At 35.7% G+C, this 18,966-nt stretch overlaps 1 protein-coding gene across 1 annotated transcript in view; it reads right to left on the bottom strand.

The window, feature by feature from the left end:
* The window catches only part of EEA1 (early endosome antigen 1), a 158,180-nt gene that overhangs the window by 9,968 nt on the left and 129,246 nt on the right, over positions 1–18,966 (bottom strand). The window contains exons 19-22 of the mRNA XM_021675624.2: positions 18,098–18,428; positions 17,273–17,374; positions 14,663–14,857; positions 5,437–5,619 (exon numbers count right to left, since the gene is read on the bottom strand). Of these exons, the coding sequence (XP_021531299.2) occupies positions 5,437–5,619; positions 14,663–14,857; positions 17,273–17,374; positions 18,098–18,428 (811 nt within the window). The remainder of the gene's footprint in view (positions 1–5,436; positions 5,620–14,662; positions 14,858–17,272; positions 17,375–18,097; positions 18,429–18,966) is intronic.

The following is an 18,966-nucleotide window of genomic DNA, read 5'->3' as shown; positions in this document are numbered from 1 at the left end:
ACTCAGAGAACATTCATATGGTTAAAGAAAAGTCATGGGATGATGTGAAAGAAAACAATTTTAAAACAGATATAATTAAATGCTTCATTAGGCATACATTTACATTTGGTAGGTTCTATGATGTCCCTTGACATGCTAAAAACATTAATAAATAGTATGATGTTAGGATATAGTGGTTTTTGTCCAGGGTTCCTGAATCATAACTCCCACATCCTTTGTTACAGTTTTCTGTTACAATGTTGGGTACATTAGGCCTCAGGAAACAGATTCTCCTGCCTTCTTTCCACTGGTCCCTAGGCAGGCCTCTAATCTTTTTCCCCACCCCACTTTCTGATTGTGGGTCTTAAGACTCTTCCCTGAGAGGGTCCTGCCTCATACCCTGGGTGAAGGAATGCTTCCATAAAAACCCAAGAGGACTGCGTTTGGGGAACTTCCAGATAGCTGAACATATGGAGGTTCCTGGAGGGTGGCATGCCCAGGGAGGGCATGGAAGCTCCGTGCCCCTTCCCCCATATTGCCCTTCATCTGTATTATCTATAATATCCTTTATAACAAATCAGTAAATGTAAGTAAGTTTTCCCTGAGTTCTGTACACTGTTCCATCCAGCAAACTAATTGAACCCGAAGAGGGTGTCGTGAAAACCCCAACTTGAAGCCAGCTGGTCGGTCAGAAGTTCTAGAAGTCTGGACTTTTGACTGGTGTTTGGAGTTATAGGGAGCAGTCTTGGGGATTAAGCCCCCAATCTGTGAGATTTGACACTGTTTCTAGGTAGATAGTGTCGGAATTGAATTGGAAGACACCCAGTTGGTGTCTGCTGCTTGATGTGTGTGGGAAAACCCCTGTATGTTTGGTCACAGAAGTCTTCTGTGTTGATGATTGTTGGTGGTGTGAGAGTAGAGGAAAAAGACAATTTGAGAGAGTTTTTCCTGAAACAAATAGGAAGGCATATTTTTGTCATCTAATAAAAATAACTATTTCACAGCTGACAACCAGATCAAGTGAACAAAAAGAGAAAATTCAGCCAAATATCTCAGGCTCCATCCTGAGAAGGCGCACTATCCTCTTCTCATCTATATTGTAAAAGTAGTGATTGTCATTTAACACAGTCCATAGTTGTTTACTGTTTTAAGGTCCAAGTATTTTAAGAAGAAGAAGTTGGGGAAAGGGGAATCTTTTTCACTTATTATACTTCATTTGGGGATAAATATGGTAACAGGTAGATAATGGGTATGGTAGGAACCTTGCCACTCTCAGCTCTATTGAAAACAATCAGCAGGGTAAGAGATCCAACTGATCTCTTCCATCAGACCTGGAAAAAGCTGATGTTTCTTATTCTGCAGATACGGTTCATGAAAAGGAGGCAGAAAATGTAATTTAAGAAAGAATCCCTGCTGAGTAGGCTTGTATACAGTAAGTATTCAGTTAAAGAAAAATGAAAATAAATAAAGATTTTATTTCTGAGGATTCTTAAGCTTCCTAAAAAAGAAAGTTTACTTCTTACCAGTAACCCAGTTATATCTTTCTGATATAAATTAAATCTTAATTTTCAATGACTGCCAGTAGAACACTAAACCCCTTAAGGCTTATTTTTTTTTCAGGAAAGAATTAATGTCAGCTAGTTCTTTACTAAGCAGGCAGCTAACTGTTAACTGAACACACTGCTAAGGCAGAACAGGAGTGAAGCTTTAGTTAACAGACTAAAGCTAGTCTTTAACTTAAGGGGGTTGAGTACATCACCTGAAAAGCAGAACAGGTATGTAAAATGAAGCTGTACAGGACAGGAGAGTATATGCTATGTGGCAAATGCACAGAAAAACAGTGAGTGTGAAATATTGTGGAGTGTGGTTTACAGAAGGCTCTACAGCACACGTGGGAACTGATCTCTGTGTCACAAAGGGTGAGAGTGATTTCACATAAAAAAGGAGAAAAGTGACAGAGTCCAGTTCAAACAGTCTACAGCAACTATAATTAATTAGTAGTGATCCTAATCTAATGTTTATGAATACCAAGGCTTGTTAGAGCTTGGAAAGTACCCCTATCTCTAACCACAAGATTTCCAAAAAGCCCATGGTTTAAATAACAGACTATAAAAATTTAAACTTACAAAACACAGTGATTGATTTTTTAAACTCAAGCTCAAAATTTGGACTGCTTCATGAAATCTTGTCTGAAGATGCCAAAACATATTGTTTTCCCCTGCTTCTGAACTTTCATCTATGTCATTCAATGACATAGATGAACATTTATACTGCCATGCATTTTAAATGTTCTTGTCATCTTTCTTATTGCAGACCATATCATTTCATCTGCTCAGCCTCTCTTCCCTCGGAGAACATTCTCTCCCATTCCATGTTTTTTTTGGGACTATCCTTAACCCATCTATTCCACTTGAAATAGGCAAATCCCTAAATGGATCAACTACCAACCTTGACCCTGATTATGCCAATCACATTATAATGATTTCTGCAGTGTTCTATGGCAGCTATTGTTTTTGTCTATTCAGCAAGTTTTCCCATTCTTTCTTAAAAAAAAAAAAACTTCATAATTTTAGTTGTTTTTTCTTGATGTCTGATGAAATAAGATTTATATTTCATTCTAAATCTATTATCCTAGAATTTTCACTTCACTCAGGGTGTAAATTTTACAGTTAAATTTTACCTCTACCTTTCTTGGACAATAAAGAGTAGTGCACAGCATAGACCATCTGAAATATCCAGTCAACAAACTTAAGTACTTCATAAATAATCCAGCAGATGGGGCTAAAGGCATAGATCAGGCCAGGCTATCTTCCATTCTACTGGTGTCTAGGTATACACTGTTAGGCCATACTGTACATTGTTAGCCCATGGTAGATAGCCTTGATGTAGGTAGGTGTCATGTTACAAGGATCTGAATCTCTCTTCTTCTCTCTCTTATACACAAGACCATACAACATCACTGAAGCAAAATAAAAATAATAATTGACAGCCATCTCTTATCCTAGTCTATAAATAGCATCTGAACTTCCCTAGGAATTTACTATTAAAAAAAAATTAGCTTCCTAAGTACATTTCTCATTAAAAGTATTTATATAAAATTTACCAGTCATTTATTTTGCATAAAAAATTCTAGTGAAATGATGAAAGAATGGCAGACTTTGAATCAGAACTAACATTTAACCATGGTTCTGTTATGGTACAGCAGGAGGCCTGTCTTCTCTGCAAAAGGAAGCACTGCGCCTGCTCTCTTTGGCAAAAGAAAGCTTTGGAATGAAGGATCTATCCAAGGCCTCTTAACAGTTGTAAAACTCTATGGCAGTCTTGTCCCTTAGCTTACTCTTTTTGCCCATATGTTCATTTGAATCATTATTTCATATATGAAATTATTAGTATACAACATAGCTTTCAGGCATAAGAAAAACTGCTAGCCTAATGAAAGAATATCAATCTAATCAATTAACACATTGATTAATTTAATGTTGGTTCCTGTTACTAGCTTACGCTCTTGGTTAATGACATCCATATGAAAAGAGTGTGATTTCTATAAGACTTTTCCAGTCAATAAGTTTCATTGCTTCTATCACTTAAATATCCTTCAAATTTATCCACTTTTGTCCATCCTTGCTATTACCAGCCCACACCACCATCATTTTGCACTTGGACTACTGCAAAGTCTCCTTTCTGGTCTTCACATTCAGCCCTGTTTCTCATTTCTCAACCTGCAGCATGTCATTTGCCTAAAATACAAATGCAAGTAACTCCCTTTAGTGATTCCTCACTGCCTTTAGTCTAAATTCAAACTCCTCCACAAAACTTCTTTGACGTTCAATAATGTTGTAAGGACAAATAATTTAACATTACCTAAATCTTGTGTAGTATTTTTTCTTAATAACAACACTTGCTAATTTTTACCTCCAGATAGAGAGAGAGACAGAGAGACTGATAGATAATACAGATAGATAATCCACTGTAGATAGATAAACAGACATACAGATAGATAATCTACTGGCATTATGAAAATTCTTTTACCCAATTTCCTATCTCTTTGTCAAATAACTAATCATCATTGATTCCTTCCCTTCCTTTGCAGCCTGGTATGGGTTCAGCCCTTTTGTTTCTTCTCTCTCTCCGATTCATCTCCTCTATTTCATCCTTATCTTTAACTTTCATTCCAGTTCTAATCAACTCATACCTCAACTATTAGAATTTATGGAGAAAGTAAGTTAGTAACCTCTTAACTCATTTCTCCACCACTAGTCTATCCCAGTTCCAATCAAAGCTGTCTGCAAACCATTACCAGGTTGTTTTCTAAGTACTATTTTCTTCATTTTACTCCTCTGTTTAGACTTTTCACTTTTTCCCCCTCAAATACAAAATCCAATTATCTTTGCTAGGCATCTAAGATATTTCACAATTTAGATCCAACCTTTTAAACCTTAATTCCAAACATAAACTAGCACTCCAGCAAGGCAATTATGCTAACTATCTGCTTTCTTTACTCATTCTCACTGTGGTAACTTTTCGCAAATGTGCCCCTGAATAAAATGACCTTTCTCAGAATTCTCTGTGTATTCAAATTCAGGACCTAATCAAGTTCTACCTCCTTCATAAAGTCTTCCCTATAACAGCCGATGGATAAAATATATGCTTTATATCTAAATAAAACATTTTAATATTCTTTCATTCTCAGAATTTTGCAATATGTACTTTAAATAAACAAAATCTCAAACATAGGAAAGAAACAGAAAGCATTTCCTCTTGACAAAAAGAGAGAGAAAAAAAAACTGGCTGAACCTTCTGTGAGAGAACACAAACATTCCATTTTCCTTAGAAAATTGATACTGTCACATGACCTAAAAATTTTACCCTTTTCCCATTATCCTTCAATTTGATAAGCTTGATACTTTAATCAAATAGTATTACCAAAACCAAAATTTCTATACATTGCTACATAATTAAGGTAAGTTTCTTTTGAGCTATAATCTCCTAATTTTAATCATTAGGCATTCTAGTAATCTTGGTAACTTGACAAGTATATAAAACTAAAGTCAGAATTGCCTGAGAAGCAATGGTAAAATTGCTTACATTTTTCACAAGTGGTTTACATTTAAAACTCCTCATATTTTCTAATTACAGGCCATTTTCAAAGCTATTTGCACATAAAGACAGCATAATATTTACATAAGTTAACAGTGTCACAATTAAGATATATCCAAATTATCTTACTATTATAGATATGTCATCTTAAAATGTCCACATTTATGTATATCATTATTTTGTTATAATACAAAATAATTTTTAAAAGCATGCTAATACAAAAATAGTAATTTAATAGAAAACAGCACGCTATTCCACAAATACTAACATTCCCTTGCCCATCTGGATTCAAACAGATCATTTAATAAATGTCCATAAATAACTTACAGAGTTTTTATGGTACAGTATAGTTTACTATACCTTCAGATCTTGCCTGGTAGCTAGAAGTTCAGATTCCTTCCCATAGAAATCGGATTGAAGCTGTTTTAAAGTTTCCTGACTTTTTTCATAGTTGTTTTGTAATATTGACATTTTCTCTTTCTCTGCTGCAAGTTCCTGGGCTGTCTGTGTGGACTGCTGCTGTAGTTTACTCTCAAGCTCTGTCTGAAATATACATTGGTTATTTAAAACAGTATGCATTCCAAAATCCAATTACAAATATAAAGCAAAATCCAGACATCTAGCAGAAAATTCCGAAGAATAAAATGAACTACACTTAAGCTCTAAAATTCTACCTCAAATAGGGTAGAACTTACTTATAAAGTCAAAGAATTACAAATTCTAACAAGTTTCAATTTAAAGACCATAAAATACAATAGTAATTAAATTAAAAAAGGCATTTCACTGGGAAGTACTATCAGGTCTCAGGAGAAGGATTAACAATTACATTCTGATGGAGCGTGCAATGCTAGATGCCTCAGCTGACCTAATTTAAGGTGGAATAAGGGAAACTTGTACATGAAATTAAGAAGCTATTACTTTGTTGAAGTATTAATATATAGTTTCAAGGAGCAAGATCAAAAAAACTCAAAACCTAGCAGAAGACAAGAAATAACTAAGATCAGAGCAGAACTGAAGGAGATAGAGACACAAAAAACCCTTCAAAAAATCAATAAATCCAGGAGCTGGTTTTTTGAAAAGATCAACAAAATAGACCACTAGCCAGACTAATAAAAAAGAAAAGAGAGAATAATCAAATAGATGCAATAAAAAATGATAAAGGGGATATCACCACAGATTCCACAGAAATTCAAACCATCATCAGAGATTATTACAAACAACTCTATGCACATAAACTAGAAAACCTGGAAGAAATGGATAAATTCCTGGACAGTTGCCTCCTCCCAAGCCTAAACCAGGAAGAAATCGAAACCCTGAACAGACCAATAACAAGGTCTGAAGTCGAGGCAGCAATCCAAGAGCCTACCACCCAAAAAAAGCCCAGGTCCAGATGGGTTCACAGCCGAATTCTACCAGACATACAAAGAGGAGCTGGTACCATTCCTTCTGAAACTATTCCAAATAATCCAAAAAGAGGGAATCCTTCCCAAATCTTTCCATGAGACCAACATCATCCTGATACCAAAACCTGGCAGAGACTCAACAAGAAAAGAAAACTACAGGCCAATATCCATGATGAACATAGATGCAAAAATCTTCAACAAAATACTGGCAAGCCGATGCAACAGCACATCAAAAAGCTTATCCACCATGATCAAGTAGGATTCTTCCCGGGAATGCAAGGCTGGTTCAACATAAGCAAGTCTATAAATGTAATTCACCACATAAACAGAATCAAAGACAAAAACCACATGATTATCTCAATTGATGCAGAGAAGGCCTTTGACAAAATTCAACAGCCCTTTATGCTAAAAACCCTCAATAAACTAGGTACTGACGGAACGTATCTCAAAATAATAACAGCTATTTACGACAAACCCACAGCCAATATCATACTGAATGGGCAAAAACTGGAAGCATTCCCTTTGAAATCTGGCACTAGACAAAGATGCCCTCTCTCACCACTCCTATTCAATATAGTACTGGAAGTTCTAGCCAGAGCAATCAGGCAAGAAAAAGAAATAAAGGGTATTCAAATAGGAAAGGAGGAAGTCAAACTGTCTCTATTTGCAGATGACATGATTTTATATCTAGAAGACCCCATCGTCTCAGCCCAAAATCTCCTGAAACTGATAAGCAACTTCAGCAAAGTCTCAGGATAAAAAATCAATGTGCAAAAATCACAAGCATTCCTATACACCAATAACAGACTTAAAGAGAGCCAAATCAAGAACGAACTGCCATTCACAATTGCTACAAAGAGAATAAAATACCTAGGAATACAACTAACAAGTAACGTAAAGGACCTCTTCAACATGAGAATTGTAGTTCTTCAAGGAGAACTACAAACCACTGCTCAACGAAATAAGAGAGGACACAAACAGATGGAGAAACATTCCATGTTCATGGTTAGGAAGAATTAATATTGTGAAAATGGCCATACTGCCCAAAGTAATTTACAGATTCAACGCTATCCCCATCAAGCTACCAATGACCTTCTTCACAGAACTGGAAAAAACTTTAAACTTAAACTTCACCTTAAACTTCATATGGAACCAAAAGAGAGCCTGCATAGCCAAGTCAATTCTAAGCAAAAAGAACAAAGTGGGAGGCATCACACTACCAGACATCAAACTATACCACAAGGCTACAGTAATCAAAACAGCACGGTACTGGTACCAAAACAGAGATATAGACCAATGGAACAGAACAGAGGCCTCGGAAGCAACACAACATATCTACAACCATCCAATCTTTGACAAACCTGACAAAAACAAGCAATGGGGAAAAGATTCCCTGTTTAATAAGTGGTGTTGGGAAAACTGGCTAGACATATGAAAGCAGAAACTGGACCCCTTCCTGACATCTTACACTAAAATTAACTCCAGATGGATTAAAGACTTAAACATAAGACCTAACACCATAAAAACCCTAGAAGAAAATCTAGGCAAAACCATTCAGGACAGAGGCGTAGGCAAGGACTTCATGACCAAAACACCAAAAGCATTGGCAACAAAAGCCAAAATAGACAAATGGGACCTAATCAAACTCCACAGCTTCTGCACAGCAAAACAAACAGTGATTAGAGTGAATGAGCAACCAACAGAATGGGAAAAAATTTTTGCAGCTTACTCATCTGACAAAGGGCTGATATCCAGAATTTACAAAGAACTAAAACAGATTTACAAGAAAAAAACAGACAAGCCCATTCAAAAGTGGGTGAAGGATATGAACAGATACTTTACAAAAGAAGACATACATGAGGCCAACAAACATATGAAAAAATGCTCATCATCACTGGTCATTAGAGAAATGCAAATCAAAACTACATTGAGATACCATCTCATGCCAGTTAGAATGGCAATCATTAAAAAATCTGGAGACAACAGATGCTGGAGAGGATGTGGAGAAATAGGAACACTTTTACACTGTTGGTGGGAGTGTAAATTAGTTCAACCATTGTGGAAGACAGTGTGGCGATTCCTCAAGGACCTAGAAATAGAAATTCCATTTGACCCAGCAATCCCATTACTGGGTATATATCCAAAGGATTATAAATCGTTCTACTATAAGGACACATGCACACGAATGTTCATTGCAGCACAGTTTACAATAGCAAAGACCTGGAACCAACCCAAATGCCCATCGATGATAGACTGGACAGGGAAAATGTGGCACATATACACCATGGAATATTATGCAGCCATAAAAAACAATGAGTTCGCGTCCTTTGTAGGGACATGGATGAACCTGGAAACCATCATTCTCAGCAAACTGACACAAGAACACAAAATCAAACATTGCATGTTCTCACTCATAGGTGGGTGTTGAACAATGAGAACACATGGACACAGGGAGGGGAGCACTATACACTGGGGTCTGTTGGGGGGAAATAGGGGAGGGACAGCGTGGGGTGGGGAGTTGGGGAGAGATAGCATGGGGAGAAACGCCACATATAGGTGAAGGGAAGGAAGGCAGCAAATCACACTGCCACATATGCACCTATGCAACAATCTTGCATGTTCTTCACATGTACCCCAAAACCTAAAATGCAATAAAAAATAAAAATAAATAAAAATATATAGTTTCTACCCTTGGAAATTCAAGAATAACTCAAGAAAATTCTACAGGTCATCTTAATTAATATCAAGGCAAAAAAAGAAAATCTCAGAAAGTTTTAAAGCTCCTCTAAACTCTAAACTTGTCTTTAGTCTTCAAGAAGATTCAGGAGATATGCACAAATTATGATATAGTTAAAATACATACATATACATGGCATGAAAAATAGGTATTTGACTTTTAAAACACACTACTTCAATAAAACTGCTGTTGAAGTCATTAGTGACTCCCATGTTCCAAAATCCTATATTCTTTTTTTTTTTTGGCTTTTTGTCACAAATTTTTTTTTTAATTGCATTTTAGGTTTTGGGGTACATGTGAAGAACATGCAAGATTGTTGCATACGTGGCAGTGTGATTTGCTGCCTTCCTCCCGTTCACCTATATCTGGCATTTCTCCCCATGCTATCTCTCCCCAACTCCCCACCCCCGGCTGTCCCTCCCCTATTTCTCCCCAACAGACCCCAGGATGTAGTGCTCCCCTCCCTGTGTTCTTATCCTTGTCAACATCTTATTTGACCTCTCAGTTGAACCTGATATAGTTGATTATGTCTCCTTCTAGATAGAAACACTTCCTTCAACCTGGTTTCCAAGGTACCTTATATTTTAGGTATCTTCCTACCTTGCTGGTCATAACTTCTCAAAATCTTTTCCTAGCTCCTTTTCTTCTACTTCTCTGAATGTTGAGAGACCCCAAAGTTCTATTGCTGGCCCTCTTTTAATCCATACACTCTCTCCTTAGAAGATCTCAACTAGGCCAGGCATGTTGGCTCACGCCTGTAATTCCAGCACTTTGGGAGGCCGAGGCAGTTGGATCACCTGAGGTCAGGAGTTCAAGACCAGCCTGTCCAACATGGTGAAACCCCATCTCTACTAAAAATACAAAAATTAGCCGGGTGTGGTGGTGGGCACCTGAATCCCAGCTACACTTGAGGCCGAGGCAGGAGAATCACTTGAACCTGGGAGGCGGATGTTGCAGTGAGCCAAGATCACGCCACTGCACTCCATCCTAAGAGACAGAGAGAGATGCCATCTCAAAAAAAAAAAAAAGAAAAAAGAAAAAAAAAATCTCATCTAGACCCAGGCTTTAAAGATCTTCTTTAAAACTGATTCCCAAATTTATGTCTCTAACTGCAACCTCTCCACCTGAACTCGGGGTTCTTATATCCATGTATCTTCCTGATGTCTCCCTTGAATGACTGACATTATCTATCTCAAGCAGAAATCTGGATTCCTGACAGCAGCCCTGAGCATCAAAAAGCTCCTACTTCCCCCAGTAAATGGCATTACCAACTACCAACATGCACAAACCCAAACCCAGAGTTATCCTTGTTCTTCTATTAGCTCTTTGAATCTATCAGAAAGTCCTGATGATTCAACTTCCAAAAAATATTCACAAATCATTCACCTCTAATTCTTTAGTTCATGTCATGATGGCATACTGTCTAAATTATTCTGATAGTTTTTCAGTGCCTTTTCTGCTTGCTCCTTTATTTTCTCTTTAGTCAAATCTCATCATTCTCTGTTCTAAATTCTCCATTAGAGTCCAATTGCCCTCAGAACAAAATATACCATTCTGTTATCTTATAATCTACTAATTTGCATATAAATATTCTGGCTCATCTGATTATCTGAGCTCATCTCATGTTACTTCCTTCCCTCACAACCAAATTTAACCCATATTGAGCATCTGTTTTTAGAAAATACCACATCAATTCAAATCTCCAGCAAGGCTTCTTTGATCACCCAACCTTTAGTAGAATTACATCCCATCATTATCTTTCACACTTCTCTGTTTCATTTCTCTACTCACTAAAGCATAAGCTCCACAAGAACAGGTCCCATGTCTGTTTTGTTCACAGCTGTATCTTCAGCACCTAGAATTGTGCCGTGGCATAAAATAAGTGCCTAGGAATGTTTCTCAAATGAATGAATGACAAATAGACTGGAGAGCCTGGAACATTTATTAGGCTATATTAATAGCCCAGAGAAGACAAAAAGAAATTCTGGACTAAGGCTGTGGCAGTGGAAAACAAAAAGGATGAATTCAAGAGAGCTAGGAGACAGAGTGACAGGAATTGATGCTAACTGCCTATGGAGGAGGAGAGAATTAATCTCCCTGTACATTATCTGGTAACATCCCCTGCCATCTTCCCTTCATAGAATTCTTCCTCCAATTCATATTGAAGAATTCCTGGACATTTTTTTCCATAATGCACTTACACATTTTCTTTTCTAAAATACTATTTAACATTTTTTCACAAATCTAGTTTCTTATTCTTTAATTATTGTTCTAACTCTTAACTAAGCTCTCTGTGAAGTCTCAATAATGACCATAATGGCTCTTTGGGCTCATGTTTGGGCTTTCAGTATTTCTCCTATAACAGACTGATTCATTCATTTCTTTTTTTTTTTTTTTGAGACGGAGTTTCGCTCTTGTTACCCAGGCTGGAGTACAATGGCGCGATCTCGGCTCACCGCAACCTCCGCCTCCTGGGTTCAGGCAATTCTCCTGCCTCAGCCTCCTGAGTAGCTGGGATTACAGGTACGTGCCACCATGCCCAGCTAATTTTTTGTATTTTTAGTAGAGACGGGGTTTCACCATGTTGACCAGGATGGTCTCGACCTCATGACCTCGTGATCCACCCACCTCGGCCTCCCAAAGTGCTAGGATTACAGGCGTGAGCCACCGCGCCCGGCCAGTTTTCTGTTTCTTTACATACTTTCTTTCTCATTAAATTCTAAGCTACTTGAGAGTAAGGAGCCATACCCTATTCATTTAATATTCCCACATTAGCTTTTGAACAAAGTTGGTGAGGGATTGTTGATTTAACAGCATGCTTTCTTGATTCTACATCAGCAAGTCCCAAATAGTCCTATGCTATATATAATGCTTTAAATCATCTCTAGATAACTTACAATACCATTAGGTAACACAGCATTAACAACATAAATGCTATGTAAATAGTTGTTTTACTGTATTTAAAATTTTGTATTATTTTTAATGTTGTACTATTACTTTTTATATATATGTAGAAAATGTGTAAGTGCATTATGATCTTCAACGTGAAAAATTATATATAGATATCTATAACTCTACATCTATAGAATTAAGCTATATATCTATAGATATCTATAATGTGTGTGTATATATATTTTTGTTTTATGTATGTGTGTATATATATATATTTAAGCATGTACACAAATATATCTAAACATTATCCTTGTTTTCCCTACTTCACCATGGGCCAGTGACAATGGTAACTTTGTCGTGGCCTATTACTACATGGTCTGCCATATACACTGACACTTTCAGATCACAGTGTGCTATACTTCCATATAATATCTAACAACTGTTTTACTTCTACATTGTATGGGTCACAGTACTAGAAACCTTAAATACATTATCTCAATCTTTATAACAACTCTATGACTCCATTTAATTGAGCTCAGAAGAAAGAATCATTTCTCTATGACCAGTAAGCTAATGTGTGTCCAAATTTAATAAAATTAAACAAAATGTAAATTCAGATCTGCCTGGCTCAAACATCTTTAGATTACTTACAATACCTAATACAATGTAAATGCTATGTAAGTAGTTGTTTTACTATATTTTAAATTTTGGTTTTCTTGTTTGTTTGTTTTGGTTTTGTTTTGTTTTGCTTTTTTGAGACAGAGTCTCACTCCGTTGCCCAAGCTGGAGTGCAGTGGCATGATCTTGGCTCACTGCAACCTCCGCCTCCCGGGTTCAAGCAATTCTCCTGCCTCCCAAGTAGCCTCAGTCTCCCAAGTAGCTGGGACTACGGGTGCGCACCACCATGCCAGCTAATTTTTGTATTTTTAGTAGAGACAGGGTTTCACCATGTTGGCCAAGCTGGTCTTGAACTCCTGTCCTTAAGTGATTTGCCCACCTCGGCCTCCCAAAGTGCTGTGATTACAGGTGTGAGCTACTGCACCCAGCCAATTTGGCATTATTTTTTAATGCTCTACTGTAACTTTTTATTGCTTTTCTTCTCTCAAATATTTTCAATTCCAACTGCAGTTACGGAATCTACAGATATGGAGGGTCAACTGTACAGGCAATATATATTAATCACAAATCCAAAAGAAATGTTACTGTAACTCATAAATTTTAAATAAGAAAACAGGCTAAAAATACTTGCATTTTTTATTTCACTGTTATGATGCTATAAAAATGAAGATTTTGTAAATACTTAAGATACAAGCCTAGCACATTTTGAAGAAAATGACCTCAGGATCTGAAAGTAGACAACCAAGCATGCACTGTGATAATTACATGCTGATTTTGATTATAGATGGTAACACAAACAAAAGAATAGACACATTTGTCTATTCTTGGTTGTATTATTAGAGAACTACTATTTTGTAAAGTAGCGTAATAATAGTTATAAAAACAGTGGTCAACATAAAATGTGTATTTTTTATTGTTTTAATTTATATACTTTGTACTCTAGTGGTATAATATATTTAGTTTATTCTACATAGTAGGGATTCTACTTTCTTCTCCACAGATCAATTAACATGGACATATTAACAGTAGAGAAATAAATCATTTTGTTCATATATTTCATATTAAGTACAATCTGTTTTTACAACTCTTGGTCTGGATAAGTATTGAAAAACTTAAGAATAAAAAACATGCTCAATAATAAATTAGAATAGGTTTGGAAATGGAAATCATTATGGTGTAACTTAAAATATTAAATAATTAAAACTATATGAAGCTTTATACTACTGAAAGTTTTTAATATACCCTACTTTGTAATTTTTGTTCTTAGCCCTTAATAAGAAGAATTTATTTTAAATTTCTTTAAGTTTTTCTAATACACTATGAATGTTGCATAAATTATTCCCTTAAGTGTTGTTAGTTATATGTTATTATTATTATTATTATTATTTTTGAGAGAGAGTCCCTCTGTCACCTAGCATGTGGCATGATCGCAGCTCACGGCAACCTTCACCTCCTGGGTTCAAGTGATTCTCCTGCCTCAGCTTCCCAAGTAGCTGGGATAATAGGCACGTACCACCATGCCCATCTAATTTTTGTATTTTTAGTAGAGACTGGGTTTTACCATGTTGGCCAGGCTGTTCTTGAACTCCTGACCTCAGATGATCCACCCATCTCAGAGTGCTGGGATTACAGGCATGAGCCACTGCGCCCAGCCAGTTATATATTATTTTTAATAAGGTAGTTTCATGTCTATCAAATGATTAGCACTATAATTTTAAATAACAATTATCTGACAACAGAGTTATAGTGAATGGAAATCCAGACTCAGGTATTTGATATTATAATCAAATGCTTTATTCACACACTGAACTTAGAAAAAAATTTAGCTCGTGTAAACTTTTCTATGTTGCAACTCATCCATCTGTATTAATCATCATATTATTTTCTTAATTGCCAAGTTTTTCTCCCTGTAAAAAGTAAACAAATATATCACTACCTTCTGTAAAACAGCAATTTTAAGTTCTCCTTGGAGTGCTTCAATTTGTTTTTTCTTCTGTTCACTTGATTGCTTTAGCTCATTTATGTTCCCCTGAAGTTGCCGCTCTTCCTTTTCCTTTTGTTTTAAAGTATTCTGGGCCTGTATAAGTTGTTCCTGAATTGAATTGAGTTCCAATTTCAACTGATGAGAAGCCTAAAAGAAAAAAAAATCTATTTGGCCTTCATTTGTTCATTCAAAAGACAATTTACTGAGTAACTACTACACTCCAGGCACTACTCTAGGAAGAAATTACTGAGGGTGTTGGCTACAGATAATCAGTAAAGATACCTGCCCCCATCTTGCTTTCACAACCAACATAGCTATTAGATGACATGCTAGATTAATCTTTATTATTCAACATTACCTTTCTTTTTCACTTATGACTGTATAGTTAGACCTTGTAAATGATCAGTATTCTCTTGTATCACAGAAAATAGGTATGTCAACATCAATGATTGCTGGATGTCTATTGTCTTTCAAAAACATTCTCATATGCCAATAAGCCTGTTGGCCACAATTGTCACAGAGAATAGATAGTAACTATGATAAAACCAAAATCACTTTTAACAAATATGTTTAGTGTCTGTCTGATGACATGAAAATACACTGCACAGGCCAGGTGCTCACGCCTGTAATCCCAGCACTTTGGGAGGCCGAGGCAGGCAGATCACTTGAGATCAGGAGCTTGAGACCAGCCTGGTCAACATGGTGAAATCTGTCTCTACTAAAAATACAAAAATTAGCCAGGCATGGTGGTGAGAACCTGTAATCCCAGCTACTCGGGAAGCTGAGGAAGGAAATCACTTGAACCTAGGAGGTGGAGGTTACAGCAGTGAGCTGAGATCGCATCACTGCACTCCAACCCAGGTGACAGAGTGAGACTCTGTTTCAAAAAAAAAAAAAAAAAAAAAACTACACTGCAGAACAGTTACCTCATTTAGAGCTATCTGGGGCATATTTTACTTCTACTTTGTTTGTACAATCCACTAGGATATGTTTCTCTTCAAATTCAAATATCATACTGAAGTCACATTGAGGTTCCTCTGTGGCCAAGGTAAACTACTATTATCTCTGACCCTCCAACCAAAGTCATGTTTTCAGTTCTATGCATATTTCACTAAGAACTTAGCATTACATTTGAACATTTGCCCAAATCCAAAGTTACTCTGAAAAAAGTTTTACTGTTATATACAAATGTCTCAGCTTATCTCCACAATGAACAGCAAAATATTTTTATGCAAAACAGGAGTCAGATAGTACGACAATAAGGATGATATGATATGATAACCAATGTTAAAATAATAACTAGCATATGAGCATTTATTATAGTCAGTGTCCTGGGTACTTTAAAAGATATTAACCTGGCCAGGCGAGGTGGCTCACCCTGTAATCCCAACACTTTGGGAGGCCGAGGTGGGTGGATTGCCTGAGCTCAGGAGTTTGAGACCAGCCTGGGCAACACGGCTGCCCATCTCTACTAAAATACAAAAAAAATTAGCCAGGCATGGCGGCTTGTGCCTGTAGTCCCAGCTACTTGGGAGGCTGAGGCAGGAAAATTGCAAGAAAGGAGGCAGAGGTTGAAGTGAGCCGAGACTGCACCACTGCACTCTAGTCTGGGCGACAGAGTGAGACTCCGTCTCAAAAAAATAAAAAAAAATATTAACCCATTTATTTCTCATAATAACTCTATCACATAGATTCAAACAGACTCTATCATATAGAAACTAGAGCACAGAGATTAAATATTCTGTCTAAAATGCGGCAAAATGGCATAGCTAATAAATGGTGTAGCCAGGATGTAAATTTGGACAATCTTGATTCAGAACTTGGGCATGAAGCAATTATAATTTTGCTACTTACATGGCTGGCATCTACAATACAAGTCTGCTTTCAATTAACAACTAGAATACAATCACATCAAATACTTGTCAGTACTATGTCTTGCTCCTTTATCAAATAAGATTTTCTAGAAAGTCCCATGCCTGGACTATAGCAGCTAGCAGGTATGGCTTCAGAGAATAACAACCATATATTATACCTATTTGTTTAATCATGTGCTTGTCTGTTTTTGCTGGAAACAATAGAAGCAGTAACCACAGAAAAATATCTTGGTCATTATACAACCATTATCAAGTATACATCTGTATGAGTAAAACTGTCCATGAAATAAAGAGCCTTTAAAAGGTGATTTCTATAGAAAGCATTTTAAGATTTCTTTTTCAACCATAATAATGTTCCTTAACTCTGTAGTTCACTGACTCAATTTGCTGTCTTTACTAATTATATTTCTTTATTTGGACCTTTGGTTATAAACTAGCTTAAGTCTTTTTAATAGTAGGTAAAATACAAATAACAATTTTAAACTATATACACGATTTGTTACATTTCAGAGAAATAAACCTATGACCTATATCAATGTGAAAATACTTTTTTCCCTTGAAAATATTTAAAAAAAAAATTCTCTGTGGAAACTCCCCCAAGAACAAACATGCTTTATATATTCATTTAAAATATAAAGACCTTACTATACTTTACATATTTTATGTTACAGAAAAAAGAAAATCTTACCTCATTCTCTTTTTCAAGTGACTTTTTCAGTTCCTTCTGTTCCTTAAGTGTGTTTTCCATCTGTACTTGAAGTTGATGCTTTAATTCTTTGCAAGTTTTCTCCTAAAAAAAAAATAAAAACTATTATTACATAAAAAAAATTTGTAATAACCTTAAGAAGTTTAGTTTATAACCTTAGTAAAATACAAACAAGGAAATAAACTAAAACTATTGATGAGCTAAGATGAGACAGGATCATCCATTTCGATGATAAAAATAGGCAAATATTACAGAAGTAATGGAGGAGGGACAACAAAACACTAAAGGTTTTGATCATCAACCAAGTCACAATAACATATTTAAACAATATTAAGACAATATTTTAGAACACTTTGGAAATCATATTTTATGTCACACAATTCATTATAATTAACTTGCCACACTACTTTTAGAGCAATGGGCTTCAAGAAAATGAAAGCAAGAAAACTTAGAAAACGATAAATAAAAAAATAATAACAAGAGGAAAACTGTACAGATAGAAAATAATTTCTCCAAACAGAAAGGAACATAAAGGTAAGATACTAATAACACAGGAGAAAGACTGTGATATTCAACTGAAAATATTGTTGCCCTTTAGAAAATGGCACACTCACAGGCGCACACACACCCACACCATTATCTTGGGCTTCTTTTCGGGTCAAGCAATCACAACTAATTTCCTCATAAGAACTATTTTAAATTATTAAAATGTGGGATGAAAAGCAAACTGTGAACTAAGCAGAAAAATCAGTACATTTTAAGTAAAATAATCACTTCTCCCTAAGAAAGTAAATGTAAACTACTAACCAAGTCTAAAATAGCAGCTTTTCCTTTCTGATTCTCCTTTTCAAATTCACTTTTGGAGTTTTTCAAAGAATTAGAAACTTTTGATAGTTTCTCTTTTACTGTAGAAAGCTCTGTCATTAAAGCTTCTTTCTCCATTTTCACTTTTTGTAGTTCTGTTACTGTTGTTTGAATTCTGTTATTCAACTCCTCATGCTGCATCTTTGCATCCTGACTTAAAGTTTCCAATTCTTGTTTCAGTATTACTTTTTCTTCCTCTTGCTTGATAAGCTTTTGCTTGATGTTTTCAAGGGCTTCAGATTTTTTCTGTAGATCCAATCTTGTACTGGATAATCTAAAGATTGTGTAAGAAACAATCTTTTTAAATAACACATAATTTACAATTTCTAATTTACCATTCAAAATTATCATAAACAATTACTGAGTTCTGAAACTTTTTTGTATAGTTCAGAAGCAAAAATAATCTAATTTCAAAAAATCACACAACTGAAAAATACTTTAGAACATCTCATTTTATCACTTAACAGATGTAGATTATTTTTCTCAAGTCAAATAAGTTAGTAGTGAAGACAAAACTATCTAAGCCTCCTGACTTAATCCAGTTTTGTCCACCACAACTAATCCCCAGAAAAAGAAAAACTGCATATCACAGACCCTCTAGTCTATTAACAGCCAGAAATGTTTTTCCATAAAGAATCTATTCATTATGTTAGTTCTCCAGCACCCACAGAACTTTGTCTCTTTCCTCAAAAACATAAAACACATTATGTTTGATAGTTCTTAAACTTCAAAATATTTATGGTTAACGCAGAAATAAATCAAGTAAGAAAATAAAAGAAACATTTTATTTAAAATATAGAGGGAAAACAAAT

Source organism: Aotus nancymaae, unplaced genomic scaffold, assembly GCF_030222135.1.
Source record: "Aotus nancymaae isolate 86718 unplaced genomic scaffold, 86718_ANA_hifiasm-v0.15.2.pri h1tg000016l, whole genome shotgun sequence".
Lineage (NCBI taxonomy): Eukaryota > Metazoa > Chordata > Mammalia > Primates > Aotidae > Aotus > Aotus nancymaae.
The sequence above is the reverse complement of the archived record's forward strand: the minus strand, read 5'-3'. Positions and strand labels throughout refer to the sequence as shown.